The sequence below is a fragment of the Camelina sativa genome, chromosome 15 (genome assembly GCF_000633955.1).
Source record: "Camelina sativa cultivar DH55 chromosome 15, Cs, whole genome shotgun sequence".
NCBI classification, from domain to species: domain Eukaryota; kingdom Viridiplantae; phylum Streptophyta; class Magnoliopsida; order Brassicales; family Brassicaceae; genus Camelina; species Camelina sativa.
In genome coordinates, this window is record NC_025699.1 from 10,034,838 (window position 1) to 10,054,525 (window position 19,688).

At 38.1% G+C, this 19,688-nt stretch overlaps 3 protein-coding genes across 4 annotated transcripts; all 3 read left to right on the forward strand.

The window, feature by feature from the left end:
- Positions 5,941-9,101, forward strand: LOC104746294 (upstream activation factor subunit spp27-like). Of its 2 annotated transcripts, none has more exons than XM_019236495.1 (9): positions 5,941-6,510; positions 6,711-6,813; positions 6,913-7,087; positions 7,562-7,694; positions 7,791-7,911; positions 8,048-8,222; positions 8,323-8,382; positions 8,471-8,587; positions 8,661-9,101. In XM_019236495.1, the coding sequence occupies exons 1-8, from the start codon at positions 6,167-6,169 to the stop codon at positions 8,551-8,553; spliced, it is 1,194 nt and encodes a 397-aa protein (XP_019092040.1). In that variant the 5' UTR covers positions 5,941-6,166; the 3' UTR covers positions 8,554-8,587; positions 8,661-9,101. The 2 variants fall into 2 exon arrangements, with proteins under 2 accessions (XP_019092040.1, XP_019092041.1); XM_019236496.1 differs by having other exon boundaries at positions 8,477-8,587; positions 8,661-9,062.
- Positions 10,210-11,377, forward strand: LOC104748314 (F-box/FBD/LRR-repeat protein At2g26030-like). The gene is made up of 3 exons (XM_010469978.2): positions 10,210-10,728; positions 10,809-10,949; positions 11,042-11,377. Exons 1-3 carry the CDS (start codon positions 10,336-10,338, stop codon positions 11,375-11,377), a joined length of 870 nt encoding a protein of 289 aa, XP_010468280.2. The 5' UTR covers positions 10,210-10,335.
- LOC104746295 (la-related protein 6C-like) lies at positions 14,553-17,336 on the forward strand. Its single transcript, XM_010467741.1, has 10 exons — positions 14,553-15,193; positions 15,423-15,504; positions 15,583-15,677; positions 15,765-15,836; positions 15,923-16,002; positions 16,076-16,154; positions 16,241-16,288; positions 16,376-16,444; positions 16,539-16,664; positions 16,748-17,336. The coding sequence occupies exons 1-10, from the start codon at positions 14,744-14,746 to the stop codon at positions 17,015-17,017; spliced, it is 1,371 nt and encodes a 456-aa protein (XP_010466043.1). The 5' UTR covers positions 14,553-14,743; the 3' UTR covers positions 17,018-17,336.

A 19,688-nucleotide genomic window follows, 5' to 3' on the forward strand; every position in this document is an offset into this window, starting at 1 on the left:
ACTGACTACTTCACCAAGTGGGTTGAGGCTGATTCCTATAAGAAAATCCAAGCGAATGAGGTCCAAAATTTTGTGTGGAAAAACATAATATGCCGACACGGATTACCTTACGAAATCGTAGCAGATAACGGATCGCAGTTTATATCCAAGAAATTCGACGTTTTCTGCGCAAGTTGGCGTATCCGGCTCAGTAAGTCAACCCCGAGGTACCCTCAAGGCAACGGTCAGGCTGAGGCGACCAATAAGACTATCTTAAGTGGCTTAAAAAAGCGGCTCGAAGAAAAGAAAGGCCTCTGGGCCGACGAGCTAGACGGCGTGCTATGGTCCCACCGAACNCTCTCACCGAACAACTCCACGAAGAGCATCAGGACAAACACCATTCTCGCTAGCTTATGGCCTGGAAGCAATGGCGCCAGCCGAAGTAAGCGTCGGCAGTTTAAGCCAGACTATGCTAGTCAAGAACGCCGAGCTAAACGAAAAAATGCTCTATGACAGCCTCGACGAGATCGAAGAGCTAAGAGATCGCGCCTTGCTCCGAATTCAGAATTACCAACAGGCGGCAGCTCGTCATTATAACAAAAAGGTCAACCTGCGATCCCTCAGCGAGGGAGACCTCGTTCTACGCAAGGTGTTCGAAAACACCGCCGAGCTCAACGCTGGTAAGCTCGGTGCAAAATGGGAAGGGCCGTACCAAGTGTCCAAAGTTGTTCGCCCGAGAGTTTATGAACTAATTACCATGTCCGGCGAAGCTATTCCGCGATCCTGNGGCAACAACCAAAAGCAAAAAAAAATACAACCAAACAAGGTCGACAATTTGGCCAGTTGTCCCGACTAAAACAAAATAATAATAAATTGCACTCCACGCGAAGTGTAAATCGTAAGCCGAGCTCTAACCATTGCTCCCAAATAAACCAAGGCCGACAAGCAAAATAAGCCGCCACCAGCGCGCAATCTCTTCGGTTCCAAAGTAGGGAATAAGCCGAGCTTTAATACGCGAATCCAACGCTTCTCGCTCCCAAACTCTAACAGCCGCATCCTGCAAAAGCAGACAAAAAAAAACGGTTCCGAACAAGGACTTTCGGCTCGACACAATAAGATGAGAGACGTCTCACTGTTGAGGATAACCCAAATATAACATAAACACCTGAAAATAAAACCCGCCGAGCGGGTAAAGCGTTCAACAAAAAATACATATTACGACCAACCGTAATACAAAAGTTCCGAGAATAGTAAGTAACCCAACACACGGGTACCAAAAAAAAAAGAAGGAAACGGTTCATCAACCGATAAAGACATATAATACGCCGAGCACCCTCAGCGACTCTCACGGACTTTACGGCTGTAAACACGAACTCGGTCACGGAGCCAGAAAGGCATCGCACAGAACTTCCCGAACCCAAATTGCTCCCAATCCTCTGGCCCAGCCTCCAATTTCCGCATCCCCATCTCAAGGTCCATGATCTGCTTGACCAGAAACTCATGTTGGCAACGGTAGGCCCGGTGCTGAATCTCGATCTACCAATAACAAGAAAGAAAGAAGCAAAATAGTTAGAAGGTCGAACTAGACAGTAGAAAGCTCAACATGACGAACTAACCGTCCTAAACCAGCCAACCGCCAGACGCCTTTCGTCGGGACTCAAGGACTGAAGGAACTCCACCGGAATCTCAGCAACACCCGGAACGAAGTTCCGCGGCAGTGGTCGAAACGGTGGTGACGCAGCAGCAACTGGTGGGCTTCTCCACAGAAAGAACAGATCGTTAGGACGAGCTTCAATGAATCGACCTGACCCATCACTAGGCTGAGCCGGATCGACACGAACTGGCGACGGAGAACGGCCAGTTCGAGGACGACCGAAAACAATCTGTTCACTGCGATTCACCGGAACCCATTCCCCCGAGTCATTGGAGCTACTCATGATCGAAGCGGAGAAGGAGGAGGAGAGTATGAAGCAAGGAAAGATTGTCAGCAAACTGAAATAAAGAAAAGATGAAGAGAAGGTTGCATGATCCACTTTCGCCCACCCACGCCTCCCTTTATATAGCAAAGACAAGGCAGAAATGAAGCGACACGACGGTTAACTAGACGCCCGTCCACTTTCCCGCATTTAATGCACCTCCCTCCCCAGCCAACCGGCGTCTCGCAATAAAAATCGCGCCACACGCAACATCCGCATGCGGTAATGATGAGAAACGCCTTGGAAAAGCAATTCACCATTTAAACCAAACAATTAATACAGCGAAGCCGAAGGGTCCAAGAGTTGCAGCCACTTAGCGCATTAACGNAACACGAACTCGGTCACGGAGCCAGAAAGGCAACGCACAGAACTTCCCGAACCCAAATTGCTCCCAATCCTCTGGCCCAGCCTCCAATTTCCGCATCCCCATCTCAAGGTCCATGATCTGCTTGACCAGAAACTCATGTTGGCAACGGTAGGCCCGGTGCTGAATCTCGATCTACCAATAACAAGAAAGAAAGAAGCAAAATAGTTAGAAGGTCGAACTAGACAGTAGAAAGCTCAACATGACGAACTAACCGTCCTAAACCAGCCAACCGCCAGACGCCTTTCGTCGGGACTCAAGGACTGAAGGAACTCCACCGGAATCTCAGCAACACCCGGAACGAAGTTCCGCGGCAGTGGTCGAAACGGTGGTGACGCAGCAGCAACTGGTGGGCTTCTCCACAGAAAGAACAGATCGTTAGGACGAGCTTCAATGAATCGACCTGACCCATCACTAGGCTGAGCCGGATCGACACGAACTGGCGACGGAGAACGGCCAGTTCGAGGACGACCGAAAACAATCTGTTCACTGCGATTCACCGGAACCCATTCCCCCGAGTCATTGGAGCTACTCATGATCGAAGCGGAGAAGGAGGAGGAGAGTATGAAGCAAGGAAAGATTGTCAGCAAACTGAAATAAAGAAAAGATGAAGAGAAGGTTGCATGATCCACTTTCGCCCACCCACGCCTCCCTTTATATAGCAAAGACAAGGCAGAAATGAAGCGACACGACGGTTAACTAGACGCCCGTCCACTTTCCCGCATTTAATGCACCTCCCTCCCCAGCCAACCGGCGTCTCGCAATAAAAATCGCGCCACACGCAACATCCGCATGCGGTAATGATGAGAAACGCCTTGGAAAAGCAATTCACCATTTAAACCAAACAATTAATACAGCGAAGCCGAAGGGTCCAAGAGTTGCAGCCACTTAGCGCATTAACGCCCTAGCTCGTCAAAAAAAGGGGGGGACTATGGCAAATCCTAACTTTGCCTAAGTCTTGCCCCAGCTCGTCAAAAAGGGGGGGGGGACCATGGCAAATCCTAATTTTGCCTAAGTCTCGCCCCAGCTCGTCAAAAAGGGAGGGACTATGGCAAATCCTAACTTTACCTAAGTCTCGCCCCAGCTCGTCAAAAAGGGGGGGACTACGGCAAATCCTAACTTTGCCTAAGNTCAACATGATGAACTAACCGTCCTAAACCAGCCAACCGCCAAACGCCTTTCGTCGGGACTCAAGGACTGAAGGAACTCCACCGGAATCTCAGCAACACCCAGAACGAAGTTCCGCGGCAGTGGTCGAAACGGTGGTGACGCAGCAGCAACTGGTGGGCTTCTCCACAGAAAGAACAGATCGTTAGGACGAGCTTCAATGAATCGACCTGACCCATCACTAGGCTGAGCCGGATCGACACGAACTGGCGACGGAGAACGGCCAGTTCGAGGACGACCGAAAACAATCTGTTCACTGCGATTCACCGGAACCCATTCCCCCGAGTCATTGGAGCTACTCATGATCGAAGCGGAGAAGGAGGAGGAGAGTATGAAGCAAGGAAAGATTGTCAGCAAACTGAAATAAAGAAAAGATGAAGAGAAGGTTGCATGATCCACTTTCGCCCACCCACGCCTCCCTTTATATAGCAAAGACAAGGCAGAAATGAAGCGACACGACGGTTAACTAGACGCCCGTCCACTTTCCCGCATTTAATGCACCTCCCTCCCCAGCCAACCGGCGTCTCGCAATAAAAATCGCGCCACACGCAACATCCGCATGCGGTAATGATGAGAAACGCCTTGGAAAAGCAATTCACCATTTAAACCAAACAATTAATACAGCGAAGCCGAAGGGTCCAAGAGTTGCAGCCACTTAGCGCATTAACGCCCTAGCTCGTCAAAAAAAGGGGGGGACTATGGCAAATCCTAACTTTGCCTAAGTCTTGCCCCAGCTCGTCAAAAAGGGGGGGGGGACCATGGCAAATCCTAATTTTGCCTAAGTCTCGCCCCAGCTCGTCAAAAAGGGAGGGACTATGGCAAATCCTAACTTTACCTAAGTCTCGCCCCAGCTCGTCAAAAAGGGGGGGACTACGGCAAATCCTAACTTTGCCTAAGTCTCGCCTCCAGCTCGTCAAAAAGGGGGGGACTGTGGCAAATCCTAACTTTGCCTAAGCCTCGCCCCAGCTCGTCAAAAAAGAAAAAAAAAACATGTAATAAACTGCAAGGACAGAACTTCGCAAACTTAGAACCGTTACCATCATTCACAACCAAAAGGGAGGGGGAATTAATAAACCACCCTCAAAGTATTCAAGTCATACTAAAAAAAAAACGGGGGCGCAAAACATAAATAAGTCTTAAACGATAAGAGCCACAAACGGCATAGTTTCAAAGCCTCGCAGGGTCTATTCCGGCACAATTTCACCCTCGCCTTCAGGGGCGATGACTGGAGCAGGGGCTAGCGGATCCCTCACACCTGCATCACTGACAAGCCCAGCAATTTGAATGCTACGACCTGCATATAATGTTATGGTGATTATATAAAATATCGATAAATGATATCTATATATAATTACTAAAAGAACATTGTATAAATGTCAATATATTTTTTAGTACAAAAATATCATTTATATTTAGTGAATATGAAAAATAATGTATATAATATTAAGAAAAATAAATTTAAAGAATTTAATAATTGAAAAGTGAGAACAACTGTCGAAAATATATGCTGCTAAATGTCGTCTTGTTATGTAAAGTTAGGAGAAAACCTTCTCATAATATATAAGATTCTCATATTATTCCTTTCTTTTTTTTGGTCTATTCTTTTTTAACTCTTACTCCATTTTTTCTAACTTTTTGATTTTTTGTTTTGTTTTGATTTCAGATGCAAAAGCCAAAGACATACACGATTTAATGCAGGCAGAGGGACTGACTGAAAAGCAAATTCATAATCGTTTACAAGTTATGAAGCATGGTAGAGATCCCGCTGACGACTTAAACTGAAGATGAAGAATATATTGAAGAAATAGGTTTCTGAAGATATACTTACTTACATAAAACATAGTAATTGTAGACCATATTCCCCCCCCCCCCCCCCCNTTGGTTTGTGAACCTGATATTGTATTGCAAATTTGCAAACAATCATATTGTGAACCTGATATTGTATTGTAAATTTGCAAACAATCATATGTATGTACAAATCATAAACGTACGTGTTAATGTTTCTCATATTAGTGTTTGTCATATCATAATATTCAAATAATAATCATTTATCACAATCTTGTTAGGCCATTATATATTAGAATTGTTTAGTTCTCTTTCTCTTCTATTTCTTTTATTCAATTTTTGTGTAGGCAAATAAATCTCAGCTCTCTCCCAATAAGGTCTAATTATCTTGACTTTAGAATCAAAACTTTTACTTTTCTAAGATTAAAGTCGTAACCTTCATTCATATGATTTATTTGCATCTTATGTGGTCCAGTCTTCTTAGACAGATATGGCTTCACGAGGGTTGCTTAAAACCACATTTTTATAAAGAAATCTCTTTACTTGTACGGTACTTTACTTTTTGGATTGGTTGATGAAACTTCTAGAGAAGAAAAATATCCAAACTATTTTGTTTTTGTTTTTTTTTTCAATCAAATCATAACTAAAACAATACCACAAAAAAACGTGTTAATGTTTTGCCATGGTCGTACTCGAACAACACCTACTAGAAGAAGACACATGATGAATTAAAGAAAAGAATGAGGAACAAGGGGTGAAGTACCCAAAAACGACGGCGTTTCTCTTTCTCTAAGTTCTCCTCCTCCACATCAAGAGAGAGAGAGAGAGAGAATCGGTTTCTGGCTTTGCATCAGCCGCTTCGTTCTTTTTTCTTCGATAACGGAAAAAACAAAATATGGTTTCCGACTTGGACCTGGTGACCCGACTCCGTGAGATTCTCGGTAGCTCTGACCTAGAAAAGGCGACTCCGGCTAGCGTCCGTCGTCAACTCGAGGCGGATTTCGGTGTCGACTTTACTGATAAGAAAGCCTTCATTAGGGATCAAATCGACGCTTTTCTCGAGACCAATGGCGCTGTAGAAGAACAAGAGGAAGAGACCCCTAAGGCAGAAGAAGAAGAGGAAGAGACCCCTAAGGCAGAAGAAGAAGAAGAAGACATTGATGCCGACGGAATCAAGGCGGCGATTGAATTAGCTGACGGAGATGGAGGAAGTGAAAGTGAGGAGAAGAAGGAGGAACGGTAATTTCTCTTTGTATTGATTCTGGTTTATGTCAAAGTTGGATTCTTTTGAATTCCAATTCCAATGATTCGATGATCAGTTGATCACACACAAAATAAAAATTGAGTTTTTCTATAGGAATCGTTTCGATCGAACCAACCAATCAAAATGATTCATTAGTGTGGGGTTTAAATAAACATGTTCATTGTTAATGTGTTAGGCCAGTAAAGGCCAAGAAACGAGGAGGTGGTTTTGCCAAAGTATCTCAACTATCTCCACAGCTTGAGAAGGTTGTTGGAACATCTCAGTTAGGTCGAACCGAGGTACTTGTTCTGTCTTTGTTCTACAAAGTGTAATGCGATGCTTTAGAGTGGAATTTACTTCATTCTTTTTGTCCCCCTGTGTGTATATTTTTTATTCAGGTTGTGAAGAAATTGTGGGCTTATATCAAAGAGAAGGGTTTGCAGGACCCAAAGGACGGGAGGAAGATTGTGTGTGACGAGTTGCTTCATTCCTTGTTCCGTGTCAAGACCATTAATATGTTTCTAATGAACAAGGCTTTATCCAAGCATATTTGGCCCTTAGGCGAGGGAGATGGTAATTTCCTTCTCATTGTTATACTGCTGTCACAGTTTTCTGTAGGGTGGTGTTTATAATATAACTATAAAAGCTCTAGTATTTAGATTTCTGCTTAATTAAATTCTTCATGGACTTGATGCGTCTGGTACAGTCACATTGGACTGCGTTGATGATCCTAAGTTGATTGATAGGCTAAGAAGTTGTATCATGTGGTGCATTGATCCTAAGTTGCTTGATAGGCCAAGTTGTATCATGTGGAGTACTCCGCTGTAGAGACTGATCATGTGTAACTGTGTGGAAAGAATTTTCCCCTAGCGTTGTGTTGTTAAGATGCTTATATATTTGTGCAAGAGACCACTCCAATTAACATCAATTTATTTTGTTGTACGGTATTATATATTTCCTGAGTACCTTTTTAGGGTTGTAGACAGCAGTTTCTGAGTTTGTGTTATGCAAGTATAATGAAATGACTTTTTTGTTTTTTTCCACAAGAATATGATGCTGAAGATGAGGCATCGGAGGGAACAGACAAGAAAGGGGAACAAAACGAAGAAGTGGGAGAGAATAAGGTAGAAGAAAGTGAAGATGAGGAAGTTAGGAATTTGCGGAAACGCAAGAGAAAAACGTTCGTTAGTTCTCTCTTTCTCACGCAGCTTTTGTATTGTCCAGCTAGTTATTGCCACTCTGATTCTCATAAACTAAAGTTTTCTCTATCAAATAGGCCTGCCAAGTCGGTAGAGAAGCCCAAGAGAAAAGGAGGAGGCGGCGGCTTTGCTAAAATTTGCAGCCTCTCACCGGAGCTTCAGGCATTTACTGGGGTGACAGAATTAGCCAGGACAGAGGTACATGTCTGACTCGAGGGAATTAGTTTCTCTTCGTTATATAACTCAAGATCTGAGCTTAAATTTCCAAGTTACTTATCTAATTTATCGTAACCAAATCCCTTGTTTTAACATTTTGTCTGGTGAATGGTTTTAGGTGGTGAAATTGCTTTGGAAGTACATAAAGGAGAACAAATTGCAAGATCCGAATGATGGACGCACAATAATATGCAATGAGCCATTGCGATCTCTGTTCCCGTTCGAGTCAATCAATATGTTTCAGATGAATAAACTGCTAACAAAACACATATGGCCTCTAGAGGATAATGCAGGTATTTGATGACTGCAAAGTTCTTACATTTTACGGGAGCCATCTTTTTCCCGGTTTTGGCATTTTAGCCATATACTAATTGTTGTTTGTCTCTGGTCTAGGAGAATCAATTAGCTCTAACTCCCCAAAGAATGGAAAGCAAAAAATGGAATCAGATGGAGGTAAGAAAGCTAGATGAATCTCAACTTGTCCCTTTTCTCATCATGGTATAAACATCATGGTATAAACAAAGCATATGCATTTGGTCAGACACAGATAGTGAGGAACCAGACGAGCAAGATAAAAGAAGAAGACGGAAGTTCTTGCTCCCCTTCCACTTTCAGATGCAGTAGTCAAGCTCGAGAAATAAAACAGAATAATCTTCAGGTATGACGTTTGCTCTCTACACTATGGTTTTTCTCTTACTTGTTTGCTTCTTTACACCATTTTCATAACTTAGGATCCTTCTGGCGAGAGGAGAGTCATATGCGATGAGAAGCTGTTAGAACTCTTTGAAGTTGGTTCACTTGAAGTCTGGAAGACGCATCGGTCTCAAAACATCTGACCAACCACTTCATCAAGACTGAACAATGACTCTTTTAGGAAGTTGCCAGTTTTTATAATATTTTCCACGTAGGCAAAACACAGTTCTCCACAAAGTCGGATCGATTTCCTGGACATTTTTTTTTGGATCAGTAGAGGTCAGTTCAGGAAACCCGACAAAGCCGTTGTATTGATTTAGTCTCCTTCAAAGGTGTAAGTTAAAAGACTATAAAGGTATCTCGAATGTGAGACTTGTAGCATATTGCGTTTTCTGAATTTGCTTGCAAGTGCAGCCTTTTTGGAGTTTGTTTCTAATATTTACCCTTTTGGTATATAGACTGACAAAAATCATTTCCTATTTCAGAATGAAAGTTTGGCTCATGTTTCAAAATTGTCCTGTCGTGAAATGACCATTAGCGGAATATAATTAACGAAAGATGTATCTTTAAACATGTTCCTACCAATAACCAAACCAAATAACAATGGTTCACTCTTCAATGACAATAACTATAAACCTTAAGGTTCTTTATGGTAGAAATAGCCAAAGGCAGAGAGAGCTACATACATGGGCTATTCTTCAAAAAAATTAAGCTAACGTCAAAACAGAGTCCTGCTGCTTTCGCTCAATCACAGCGATTTGGATTCCAAACTTCCAAACCGACTATTTTTTTAAAATTTTTTGAATCAAACCCGTAATCAAAATAAGTAACCATATCAAATTAAGATACGGTTTCTACATTTTCAAAATTTGGTATTTTCAAAATTGAGTGTACTGAGGATTTCCGGATTTTTAGAGAAAAGGATTCGTTTTGGAAGTAAATATATTTACCCACTATTCCATTAGTGGCTTTAGTGCTCATCATCAGTTATCATTTTGCTCCTCCGTAAACCAAAACAAAAAAAAAAAATCCCCGGCCAGAAAATTAAACAAGTTAAAGCAACGGTGAGTTCTTTATTTTTACCTTTCATGTAATCATCTTTTACCCTAGCTCGATTCATTCTAGACTTTTGATGTCATTGTTTTTATAATGAAAAATTAGGGTTTTCGTTTTATCGTCATGAGTAGCGATAGAATCAGCAACCTGCCAGATTCTTTGCTGACGCATATCCTCTCGTTCCTTGCGACCAACGATTCAGTAAGAACAAGTGTTTTATCGAAGAGATGGGAATCACTATGGCTAAGTGTCCCAGGGCTCGAACTGTTTCACGATGACTACCCTTCCTATGGCGAATCCCCTCCGGGCGCTAAGTGCTTCATCGACACTTACCTGAACTTCAACCACAACAACGGCTCACGAGTCCAAAAGTTCAAGGTACAGTACGACGAAACCAGTGACTACAGAGAGGAATTTGTGAACTGGATCGAAACAGTGGTTGAGCGTGGAGTCCAACATCTAGAAGTTGAGTCTCTTATGGAACGTTCTGGCCGAGATTACTTGACTGACAAGATTTACAACAGCAACACATTGGTGTCTTTGAAGCTTGCGAACGTAGGGTTGTCGGATTTGAATCCCGCGGTTGGTGTTTCTCTGCCTTGTCTGAAGATCTTGCATCTAGCAGACGTTTCGTACGATGATGAAGATCCTCTGTTCATGGAGAAGCTCATCTCTGGTTGTCCTGTTCTTGAAGAGTTTGCCTTGGCTTTGCCTTACGATTATCATGAGCGCCAGAAAAATGTGTCGTCTCTGCGTGTGAAGTCTCAGACTCTTAAAAGCTTTATTTTCTCATTTGATACTAATGACACTGATACTGTTTTTACCTTTGAGATTGATGCTCCGAACCTCAAGTATATGTACTTCAGTGATGATCAATCTGATAGGATTGTGCTGAAGAATCTGACCTCTCTTTCCATGATCGAGATCGGTAGTGAATTTCATGTTGACCGTGGAAGCACTTCGTATAGAGAGAGGAAAAATGCTATCCGTGATTTTCTCAATGGTATCTCTACTGTAAGACATATGATCATCTCTGAGTCTACTCTAAAGGTAATTTTTTATATTCTAAAGAATCGAAATTAATGTGTATCCTCTAACAATATGTATATTTATTTTTTTTCTTCTTGCAGGTCCTCTTTCATTATTCCGAACTGGGACGGATTCGCAAATTTGATAACGTGACTCGTTTGCAAGCTGAAATTTATAGTGACATGTTAGAACTAATTCCAGCCTTTCTAGAGAGCTTCCCAAACCTGAAAAATCTCATATTGGTAAGGATCTGATTGAATCTGCGATTTGGTTAGTAAGTTAAAGAGTACACTGTTGATATATTTGTATACTGTGCTTGTTTGTCCGTTTGCAGGACGTTATTGTTGTTACAAGGGAAATCAAACTTAGTGGTGTACCCCAGTTTATGGTATTGAATCTGGAGTGTGTTGAGATCAAATTAAAAGACGTTATGCTGGATGAACCCGTGAAGACACTTGTGAGGTATTTTCTTGAGAATTCAGTAGTTCTCCAGAAACTCATTCTGTGTTTCAAAGAGTCTTCTGAAGCAATGAAAGTTTATGCTAGGGCAAAGAAAGCTTCTTCTAGAGCAAAGAAAGTTTCAGATATCTTCAAGGAACTTAGTACATTCACTAAGCTTTCTCCTCGCTGTGAGATCATCACTATTGATTTAGGGAATCTTTTGTTATGAATAAATTTGAGTGAGGGATAATAACCTTTTGGGAGACTCTTAAGTATTATTTTTGGTTTCTCTACATTTTGGGATTGAAACATTTTCTCTTTTTTTTTGCCGACAAAACAAACGTATATTATGTGTTAATCTAGAGTTTACAAACCCACGATACAACGAATCTGTTAACCATATCGGAACATGAAGATATCTTGTTAACTATATCTGGTAGGTGCAATTTGAATATATATATATATGCTTTTACTAGGGGGTCAGAATTAGCCAGGGCAGGTTGTGAAACTGATTTGGGAAGGTACATATATAAAGGAGAACACATTTGCAAGATCTGAATGATGCACGCACAAGAATATGTCCCTGGACTGATTTAGTCTCATCCTTCGCAGGTAACTTAAAGGTATCTTGAATGTGAGACTTGTAAGCGTTTCATTTTCTGAATTTGCTTGCAAGCTAGTGCACCCTTTTTCGAGTTGTTTCAAATGTTTGTCCTTTTTGAGTTCTAAACTAGAATCAATTATAAGATATATATCAATATATGTTTTGCTGAATTTGTTTTAATTTGAGACCAAGCCAATTGTTTAATTCTTTTCCTTTTTTGCATACTCTTAGTTCAGTACGGATTTTGTTATGCATCAGAACCTAAGATGAGTATTAGCTTAGTTACAAGTTTTGTTAAATGAAGGCTTGAAGCTGATAGAAAAAGGTCTCATATAGCCTTTTGTTGAATATGAAAGTGCTCTAAAGGAGGTTACTATTGGAATTTACAAAAATATAAATGAAGAAAAACAACCAAACATCAGATATTATTAACTTATTATATTATTTTTAGGTAGAATAATAAGTTAAACGAACATGTTATAAAAAAAAAATGAGGTTTAATTATAAGACTCTTAAATTAAGAATATGCAAAAAAATCTAATTTATATCATATTTTTTTAGGTTATAAGATAAGATTTTAACTAGTTATCCTTGTTCATTAATTAGCAAAGGGTAAATACTAGTATTATAAAACTAGGGTTTTCTGATAGAGTGAAAGGAACGAGAACCGTAGCTCTTTTGTTAATCCTAACTCGGAGAACTTACTCAACGATGAACACTTCCGCAGCAACACCATCATCAAACACGTATTCTCTCATCTGTGCCTTGTTTTTAATCTATACCATTATTATAAATTATGATTTTTCACTTTTTTTTTTCTTTTGGAAAAGAGGAACAACAGGGGCGTACCTAGGGTTTTAACTTTTTTTTTCTAACTTTTAAATTATCTTCCCCTTTAATTGTTGGCTCACACAAGTTGCACAAACTGATTATTTCCCATCACCTTAGTATTGAAAAAGTAGGCACTGATCCGCCAGACGATACAAATATGTAGATATTAGATCATTTTAACAAATTATCTTGCAATACAAATTTTCACTAAACTTTTTCGTCCAGTACATATTCTAATAGGACTCCTGTGGTACCGACGAGTGATCCAGTGAAGTCGTTCATGGAAGACATTGAGAAAACCGGGACACTTTCAGGGAAATGTGTTAAACTCCGACCATTTATTGATTCTCTCAAGGAAGAGAAGAGTAAGCTCAAGGATCTCGACCTCCCTATCTGCAAACAGTTCTTGGATCATGGTAATATATAACTTAATTAGTCTTCGTCTAGTGTATATATCATATTGTATCAGTTTTCTTGTTTTTTATTTACAAATTTTAGATCATTTTATATTGATATGTTTTTGTTTCTTTGTTTGTTTGAAATATATGTAGCCATCTACAGCCTCGATGTGGAACATGATAGAGTTACAAAAAATATCAAGGATATACTGAATGAAACAGGGATTACCAATGTAGATGTATTGCCGGAAGAGATTATAAGGGTCTTTCAGAATCCAAGTCTTAACCTAACTACTAACACGGGGTCACAACTTCTTGCAACACCACCAGAAAGATTGATGCAGCAACAATTAAGGCAACAAAGCTTTGTTAACCATATGTGGCAATTGCATGGAGGATTACCGCAACAAAGCATACCGCAACTACAAAATGGGCACCAAATGTTACCGCAACAAGGATTAGGGAAACGAAGTTTAGGGCAACGAGAATGAGCAAAACGTCCGTTCTAGTTTGATTTTATATTTTTGGGTGGCTTTTGAAGATTTCTTTAGTTATTTTCATGAGATGATACTCGTGCGTTTGTGCATGAGATTCATCATTCCGAACAATAAAAAGGTTATGAGAGAGAGATGCTTGGTTTTGTTGATGGTGGAAATGCTTTTAATTTGCTTCGATTTTTTTTTTTTTTTGCTTCGATTATTATTGACATACGGCTATATGATATAATATCTATGTTATCTGATATTGTTTCAGTTCAGTTTTATTCCAACAAAAGGAAATGTTCTTGGCTTTTATCTTGTTAAATTGTGATTCGAAACTCAGCGACTCACGTACAATCCGGATCAACAGAAAATTAATTAATACTCCATTTTTGCCTAAAACTTTGGTCGAAGAAATAGAAAAATGCATGAGGGGGATGTTATAATTAACATTAAACGATAGTTACAAATTAATGGAATAAATATAACTAAATTGTGCAAATAAATATAGGTTCATAACAAAAGAAAGATATATGAATCTTTTATACTAGTTTGGACAGTTTGTCAAAAACTTGGACCATATATCGAAAAAATGCAATACAGTTTGTTATGAAGTTTATACGACTAGAATTTTAGACTAATATCGAGCGGGTGATATAGCCCGGGCCAAAAGTCGCAATAATACGTTTTTCACGCTATAAGATTATGTCACCTCTAATTGGATGGTTTATAACTTTATATCGACATGACTTCGACTGTTCGACAGTATAATGCTCTTTGTACCTAGTTTTCAGATAAACAAAGTTTAGTCGATGAAAATATGGTTTATCAACTTTTGATTGAGCAAAGTATCTCTTACGTTTATTTACTTTATTAATTACTCTATCTTTATACCTCCTCCCCTACCAAAAAAAAAAAAAAAGAGATTTGCTATAAAAAAAATATTAAAAATTTGAGAGGAAAAAAAAAAGTTAAATACACAGTCAAACATGGAAGCTTATTTTTCTCGTTAAAAAACCATAATTTGCGCGAAAAAACTAAGGCTTCAAAAGTTTTTTCCATGTTTTGAAAATAATTAGGAGAGTGAGAAAATTTCGAGAAGAAGAAATCAAATCAAATTAATAGAAAAAGGTAGAAACAACATCACTATTCATATTTTGTTTAGATTGAAAAAAAAAAACAAAAACTTAACTCAAAAAAAAAATATACCAAACAACAAAAAAAAACCAAAAAAAAAAATATATTTTTGTTAAGAGATTTTTTTGTAGAGTAGTGAGAGTAATATGGCGCAGATGCAGCGAGACGAGGTAGCGTCCGGCACGAAGGAGACAACGGAGAAGAAACTATTAGACGGAGGCGGCGGATCTTCAGGCGCTCAGACGACGTCGTTCAAATTCAACGCTCAAGCACCTGAATTTGTACCGCGATCGCATACCACCGTACCAGCACCGCAGGTCTCTCCGATTTCCGGTTACTTTTACCCTTGTTTCCATTACAACGGCGGTTGCATTGGAGGATGCGGCGCCGCAGGAGGAACAGGCGTTGGTGCTCAGTCTTCGGATTGGATCTACGTTGGAGGAGGAGATCCTACTGCTCAGCATCAACATGTTCATGATCCCGCTGCTGCGTTTTACATTCCGAGTCCGGCTGTTCAGTTTCCGGTTAATCAGAGCTCGTCTTCTTCGTCCAAGAATTTGCTTTCCGATGATCTCCGACTTAAGATCGTCAAACAGGTTTATTCACTTTTTTTTTTTTTTTTAATTTCCTCTGTTTACTTTTTACGTACGTCATGAGATCATATTTACAATTATTTATGATCATATGATTTTAATTCTGTTATTTAGTTGGTGTAATTGCACATAACGATTAATTTTATACCAAACAAATCAACTCTGGTTAAGCCTTTTTCATTCTAGTTCAATTAAAAAACGTATCTTGAATCACAAGAAACCCCTTTTATAGGTTGAGTACCAGTTTACGGACATGAGTCTCCTAGCAAACGAGTCCATTTCAAAGCACATAAGCAAAGACATTGAAGGTTATGGTAAGAATAAATTGTTTTCTTCTAACTATCTATATATATATGAAGATCTGTTTTGCATTCATATGGTTTAAAACACAGTGCCCATATCCTATATCGCTTCGACCAAGAAGATCAAGGCTTTGACGAGTAACCACCACTTAGTTTCACTTGCTCTACGCTCCTCTTCAAAGCTTGTAAGCTTCTTCTTTCTTTATATATTCTCTAGTTACCAACCAAACAATGTAAGATCCAAGTAAGAGATCTTTGTGAATAAAATTAAGGTTGTGAGTGAAGATGGCAAGAAAGTTAAGCGTACAAGTCCATTTACTGAAAGAGACAGAGAGGAATTGCAGGTACGTAAATGTTCCCTTGAATATCATGAAAGAGCTTCATCTTATTTGTAATCAACTATATACCAAGTTCTTGTATTGTTCTGTAGGGTCGGACTGTCGTTGCAGAGAATTTGCCAGATGATCATTCTTACCAGAACCTTGAGAAGATCTTTGGTGTTATTGGAAAGTAAGAAGGCTTTTTACTTTCATTTTAAACTTTGCTTCTCAAAATAAATAAATAACAACTCTATTTGTTTCAGCGTCAAAGCCATTCGTATCTGTCATCCTCCAGAATCCAACTCCTCTCGTCCAAAAGGCGATTTCTTGATGAGCAACAAAGTAAGTACCATGGACTCTGTTTCTAATTTATTACCACTTGTACTTAAAGAGCTTAACATATATATTCTTCTTGTTTTACTCCAAAGATTCACGCACTTATCGAGTATGACAACACTGTTATCGCGGAAAGAGCTGTGAGTAAATCTTTACTTACAATTATCTTTTCATCCAAATCTTTGTATACTAGTTTCTGAGATATATAGAAAATGTGACCATACTAGGTGGAGAAGCTGAACGATGAAAGAAACTGGAGGAAAGGGCTTCGCGTGAGGCTGCTTCTTAGATGCTCGGTACGTAAATTTATATAATTCTCTTCTTCAATCTTAAGTCACACATTTCTCTTTAAACGCTCTGAGAATAATATAATGTGTGTGCTATGTACAGCCCAAATCGGTGCTCAAGAGCCGAAGAAACTTCGATGGGATCCTCATCGATGATGAACTCCCTTCTTATGAATCAGGAGAAGACTCTCCGCGTCACCATTTAACCGAATCACAGCTTGATAATGACGTAAGTACTGTTTCTTAATCCCCACGATATGTTTTTTTTCTCATATATATATACAAACTAAATTTTCTTGCTGTGCACGTTAGGGTGATGACAACAATGTTGGTGGACTGTGGGGTAAAGGGAGAGGAAAAGGACGAGGACGATCCCCAAGAAGCTACGCAGTAGGAGGAGGAGGAGGACGTAGCTTCGGGATTGGGCTCGGAGTCAGCCTCGGGACACCCAGCCTAAGCTCACACGAATCTTCGTCTCCCAAAACAGCAACAAAGGGACCAAGAATGCCTGATGGAACCAGAGGCTTCACCATGGGACGTGGCAAACCTTCCTCCATCTCACTCTCACCTAACAATCTCTAAATTATTCACCACCACAACGACTACAGTTTATTATTCATTTACTATAATAGAGGTAAAAGTTTTAGAGAGTTAATTAACCAAATAATACATATATGGGTTCGCTTTTTCTAAGATGCGTTCACAGAAGCAAGGCATATGACTTTGGGAGAAGATAGTGAATGAACTATATGATGAAGGCATGGTGACATTTTTTTTGAGTGTTCGTTTTATATACCTTATTTCATTCTTTTCAATTCTCTAACTTGGGCAATTTTTTTTTGTATGTTTAATATATTTTATTTTTGTGAGATTACTATTTTGAATAATGAAGGGTTTATAGCACAAGAATTGCAAGTTTGCAACCCTACTGTGTATCTCTCAACTCTTTGTTTTGAATTAGATGAATGGACTGGATAAGTGACTGAAAGATTAATTGAAAACTAATCAATTTTTTTTTTCTAAAAATAACTGAAAAGATAAATAAGACTATAAGAGTACAGTATTGGGATAGCAAAAGGCTCAATGATTTTTTACGCCAAGGTTTTCTAGTAATTTGAATTTCATAACAATAGTTGTCACGGAAACTAACAAAGTATCATACTATTAACTAGGTGATACCCCGTGCTACAGCACGGAATTATATATTTTATTAGTTATTTTTTTTGTAATTTGTATTTTTATAATATAGTTTTTTATTTTGATTTATTTTCTTTGTTTATATAGTGTTTATTTGTATATTTGGGGTTATACAGTAAATTGGAAATCCTAATAGAGTAAATAGTTTGTAAAATGTAGCTTTTCACGGAAACAGACACACCGCAATATCGGATAGTAGTTTTGTAAGAGGATGAGTTTTTATTTATTTTGGTTTGTCGTCAAAAGAGGAGAAGTTGCTTGTTAAATTTTAGTACGAGATATTTCAATGGTTAGGAAACCATTATATTTATAGTGAGATTAGATATATTTAGGTTATCATTTAGAAGTTAATATTTGATATATCAAATATTAACAAAAATTTAAAAAACCAATTTAATTTATAGTTTGATAAAAATACTTGTTTTAACGGGTTTAACTCAAACTTTTTTATATTTTAAAAATTTTAAAAGTAAAAATAGTAATATTACTTAAATATTTTATAGACTTAAATATATTATAATATTTTAAACTTTCGACGGAGTTCAAATATTTATAATAATTTAAACATTCTATAAAAGTTTAAATATTTATAATCTCTTAAACTTTTTTAAAAAACATAAATATATTATAATATGTTTACTTTTTAAAAGTTTAAATATGCTCAAATATAGAACCAAATTAAACGGTTAAATTTGGATACATGATAAATCAAACTTCCTGCTCATTTGTATACAAAACATATTAGTCATATATTTATAGTGATTATGAACCATATTCAAAAAATATTTAGTCGATGTGGGATATACAGTACACATTTTCTGTAAATTAGTTTACAACTTTACATATATATAACTTATGCATTTTTTATTCTTTCCATCTATACTAATCATAATTAATTACTATAATTTCGTTAAGGAAATATTGAAAAATTTAAACTAAATGATGATTTATTTTTATTTAATTGTATTAAGTTGATTTGTTGTTTTCGTAAATATCTCACAATATAAAAGCAAATCAAATAAGTTTACATATAAATACAATTTCGTATTTAATCTATTGATTATTTTGGAAGCAACAAAGTCACAATTCATAAGTATTAATGATTTCTCATTATTATTAATATTCGTAATAATTATAGGGATTTTGTATGGTAGTAGTTAATATTTGATATTACTGAAGTCATTAAATACTCGGATACCAGTTTCCTTATTTATAGGGATTATACATCTGTTTGGCGACAAAAACAATTATTCTTGAATCAAACAACATACATGATCCGAATATTATAAACCTGGAGTACAAACAGATCCGCGAGTTTTATTTCTTCTATTTCTGGATTAAAGAGGATCTGCGTCCCGACCCGGTCATAATTAAGTGGTCGAGCAAGGGGTATAATGGTCATTTAGACAAATCTAAACTATAGATTAATTTAATTTAATTAAGTGATTCTCCAATCACTTTTAACGAAAAATATACCAAAACAAAATCATGGTCCAATTTGAGTCTAGTGAGTACTTCTGTTTTAATAGCATAGATTATTATTAATTCTGTAATCTTTAATTGAAACAGAACCTAATTTTACTGCCATATTAATACAGCCATCTAAGGGTGGAAATTGATGGCCATGCCCATGTATATTAATATTTTCATGACACCAAAACATGCGATACTAGTAACCAACTTCATAATTACTGTCTATACGTACCTATACTGATTGTTAGATGGAACATGGAAAGAATTAAACTAATAATATCTAGATCTTGTAAAATATTCGAGAGAGATTATCAAATCAAGAGTTAGTGAGAAAAGGAGAAAAAAAAAACTTAGAGATGTGGATCAAGCACGTATATTGAAAACGATGAAATCTATTAAAATAATTGAAATTGATATGCGCACTGTCCGAATACAACGAAAGTGGTTAGGTTACAACATAAGCGATCCATTATTCAAGAACAAGCAGGTACATCCAATCAAAATTGATGGAGTGTGTAAACGTAATCCTGATTTTCAGAGCGAAATAATTTGTATTCTATCTATAGTTTACTTAACTAGTTAA

What these genes read in the sequence shown, in the direction of transcription:
- LOC104746294 (XM_019236495.1), top strand. Translation starts at nt 6,167, where the DNA reads ATGGTTTCCGACTTGGACCTGGTGACCCGACTCCGTGAGATTCTCGGT. An exon ending in CTCAGTTAGGTCGAACCGAG is followed by an intron (nt 6,814 to 6,912) that starts GTACTTGTTCTG and finishes TTTTTTATTCAG; the next exon opens with GTTGTGAAGAAATTGTGGGC. An exon ending in AAAAATGGAATCAGATGGAG is followed by an intron (nt 8,383 to 8,470) that starts GTAAGAAAGCTA and finishes GCATTTGGTCAG; the next exon opens with ACACAGATAGTGAGGAACCA.
- LOC104748314 (XM_010469978.2), top strand. Translation starts at nt 10,336, where the DNA reads ATGGAGAAGCTCATCTCTGGTTGTCCTGTTCTTGAAGAGTTTGCCTTG. An exon ending in TCTCTGAGTCTACTCTAAAG is followed by an intron (nt 10,729 to 10,808) that starts GTAATTTTTTAT and finishes TTCTTCTTGCAG; the next exon opens with GTCCTCTTTCATTATTCCGA. An exon ending in ACCTGAAAAATCTCATATTG is followed by an intron (nt 10,950 to 11,041) that starts GTAAGGATCTGA and finishes GTCCGTTTGCAG; the next exon opens with GACGTTATTGTTGTTACAAG.
- LOC104746295 (XM_010467741.1), top strand. Translation starts at nt 14,744, where the DNA reads ATGGCGCAGATGCAGCGAGACGAGGTAGCGTCCGGCACGAAGGAGACA. An exon ending in ATCTTTGGTGTTATTGGAAA is followed by an intron (nt 16,003 to 16,075) that starts GTAAGAAGGCTT and finishes TATTTGTTTCAG; the next exon opens with CGTCAAAGCCATTCGTATCT. An exon ending in ATTTCTTGATGAGCAACAAA is followed by an intron (nt 16,155 to 16,240) that starts GTAAGTACCATG and finishes TTTACTCCAAAG; the next exon opens with ATTCACGCACTTATCGAGTA.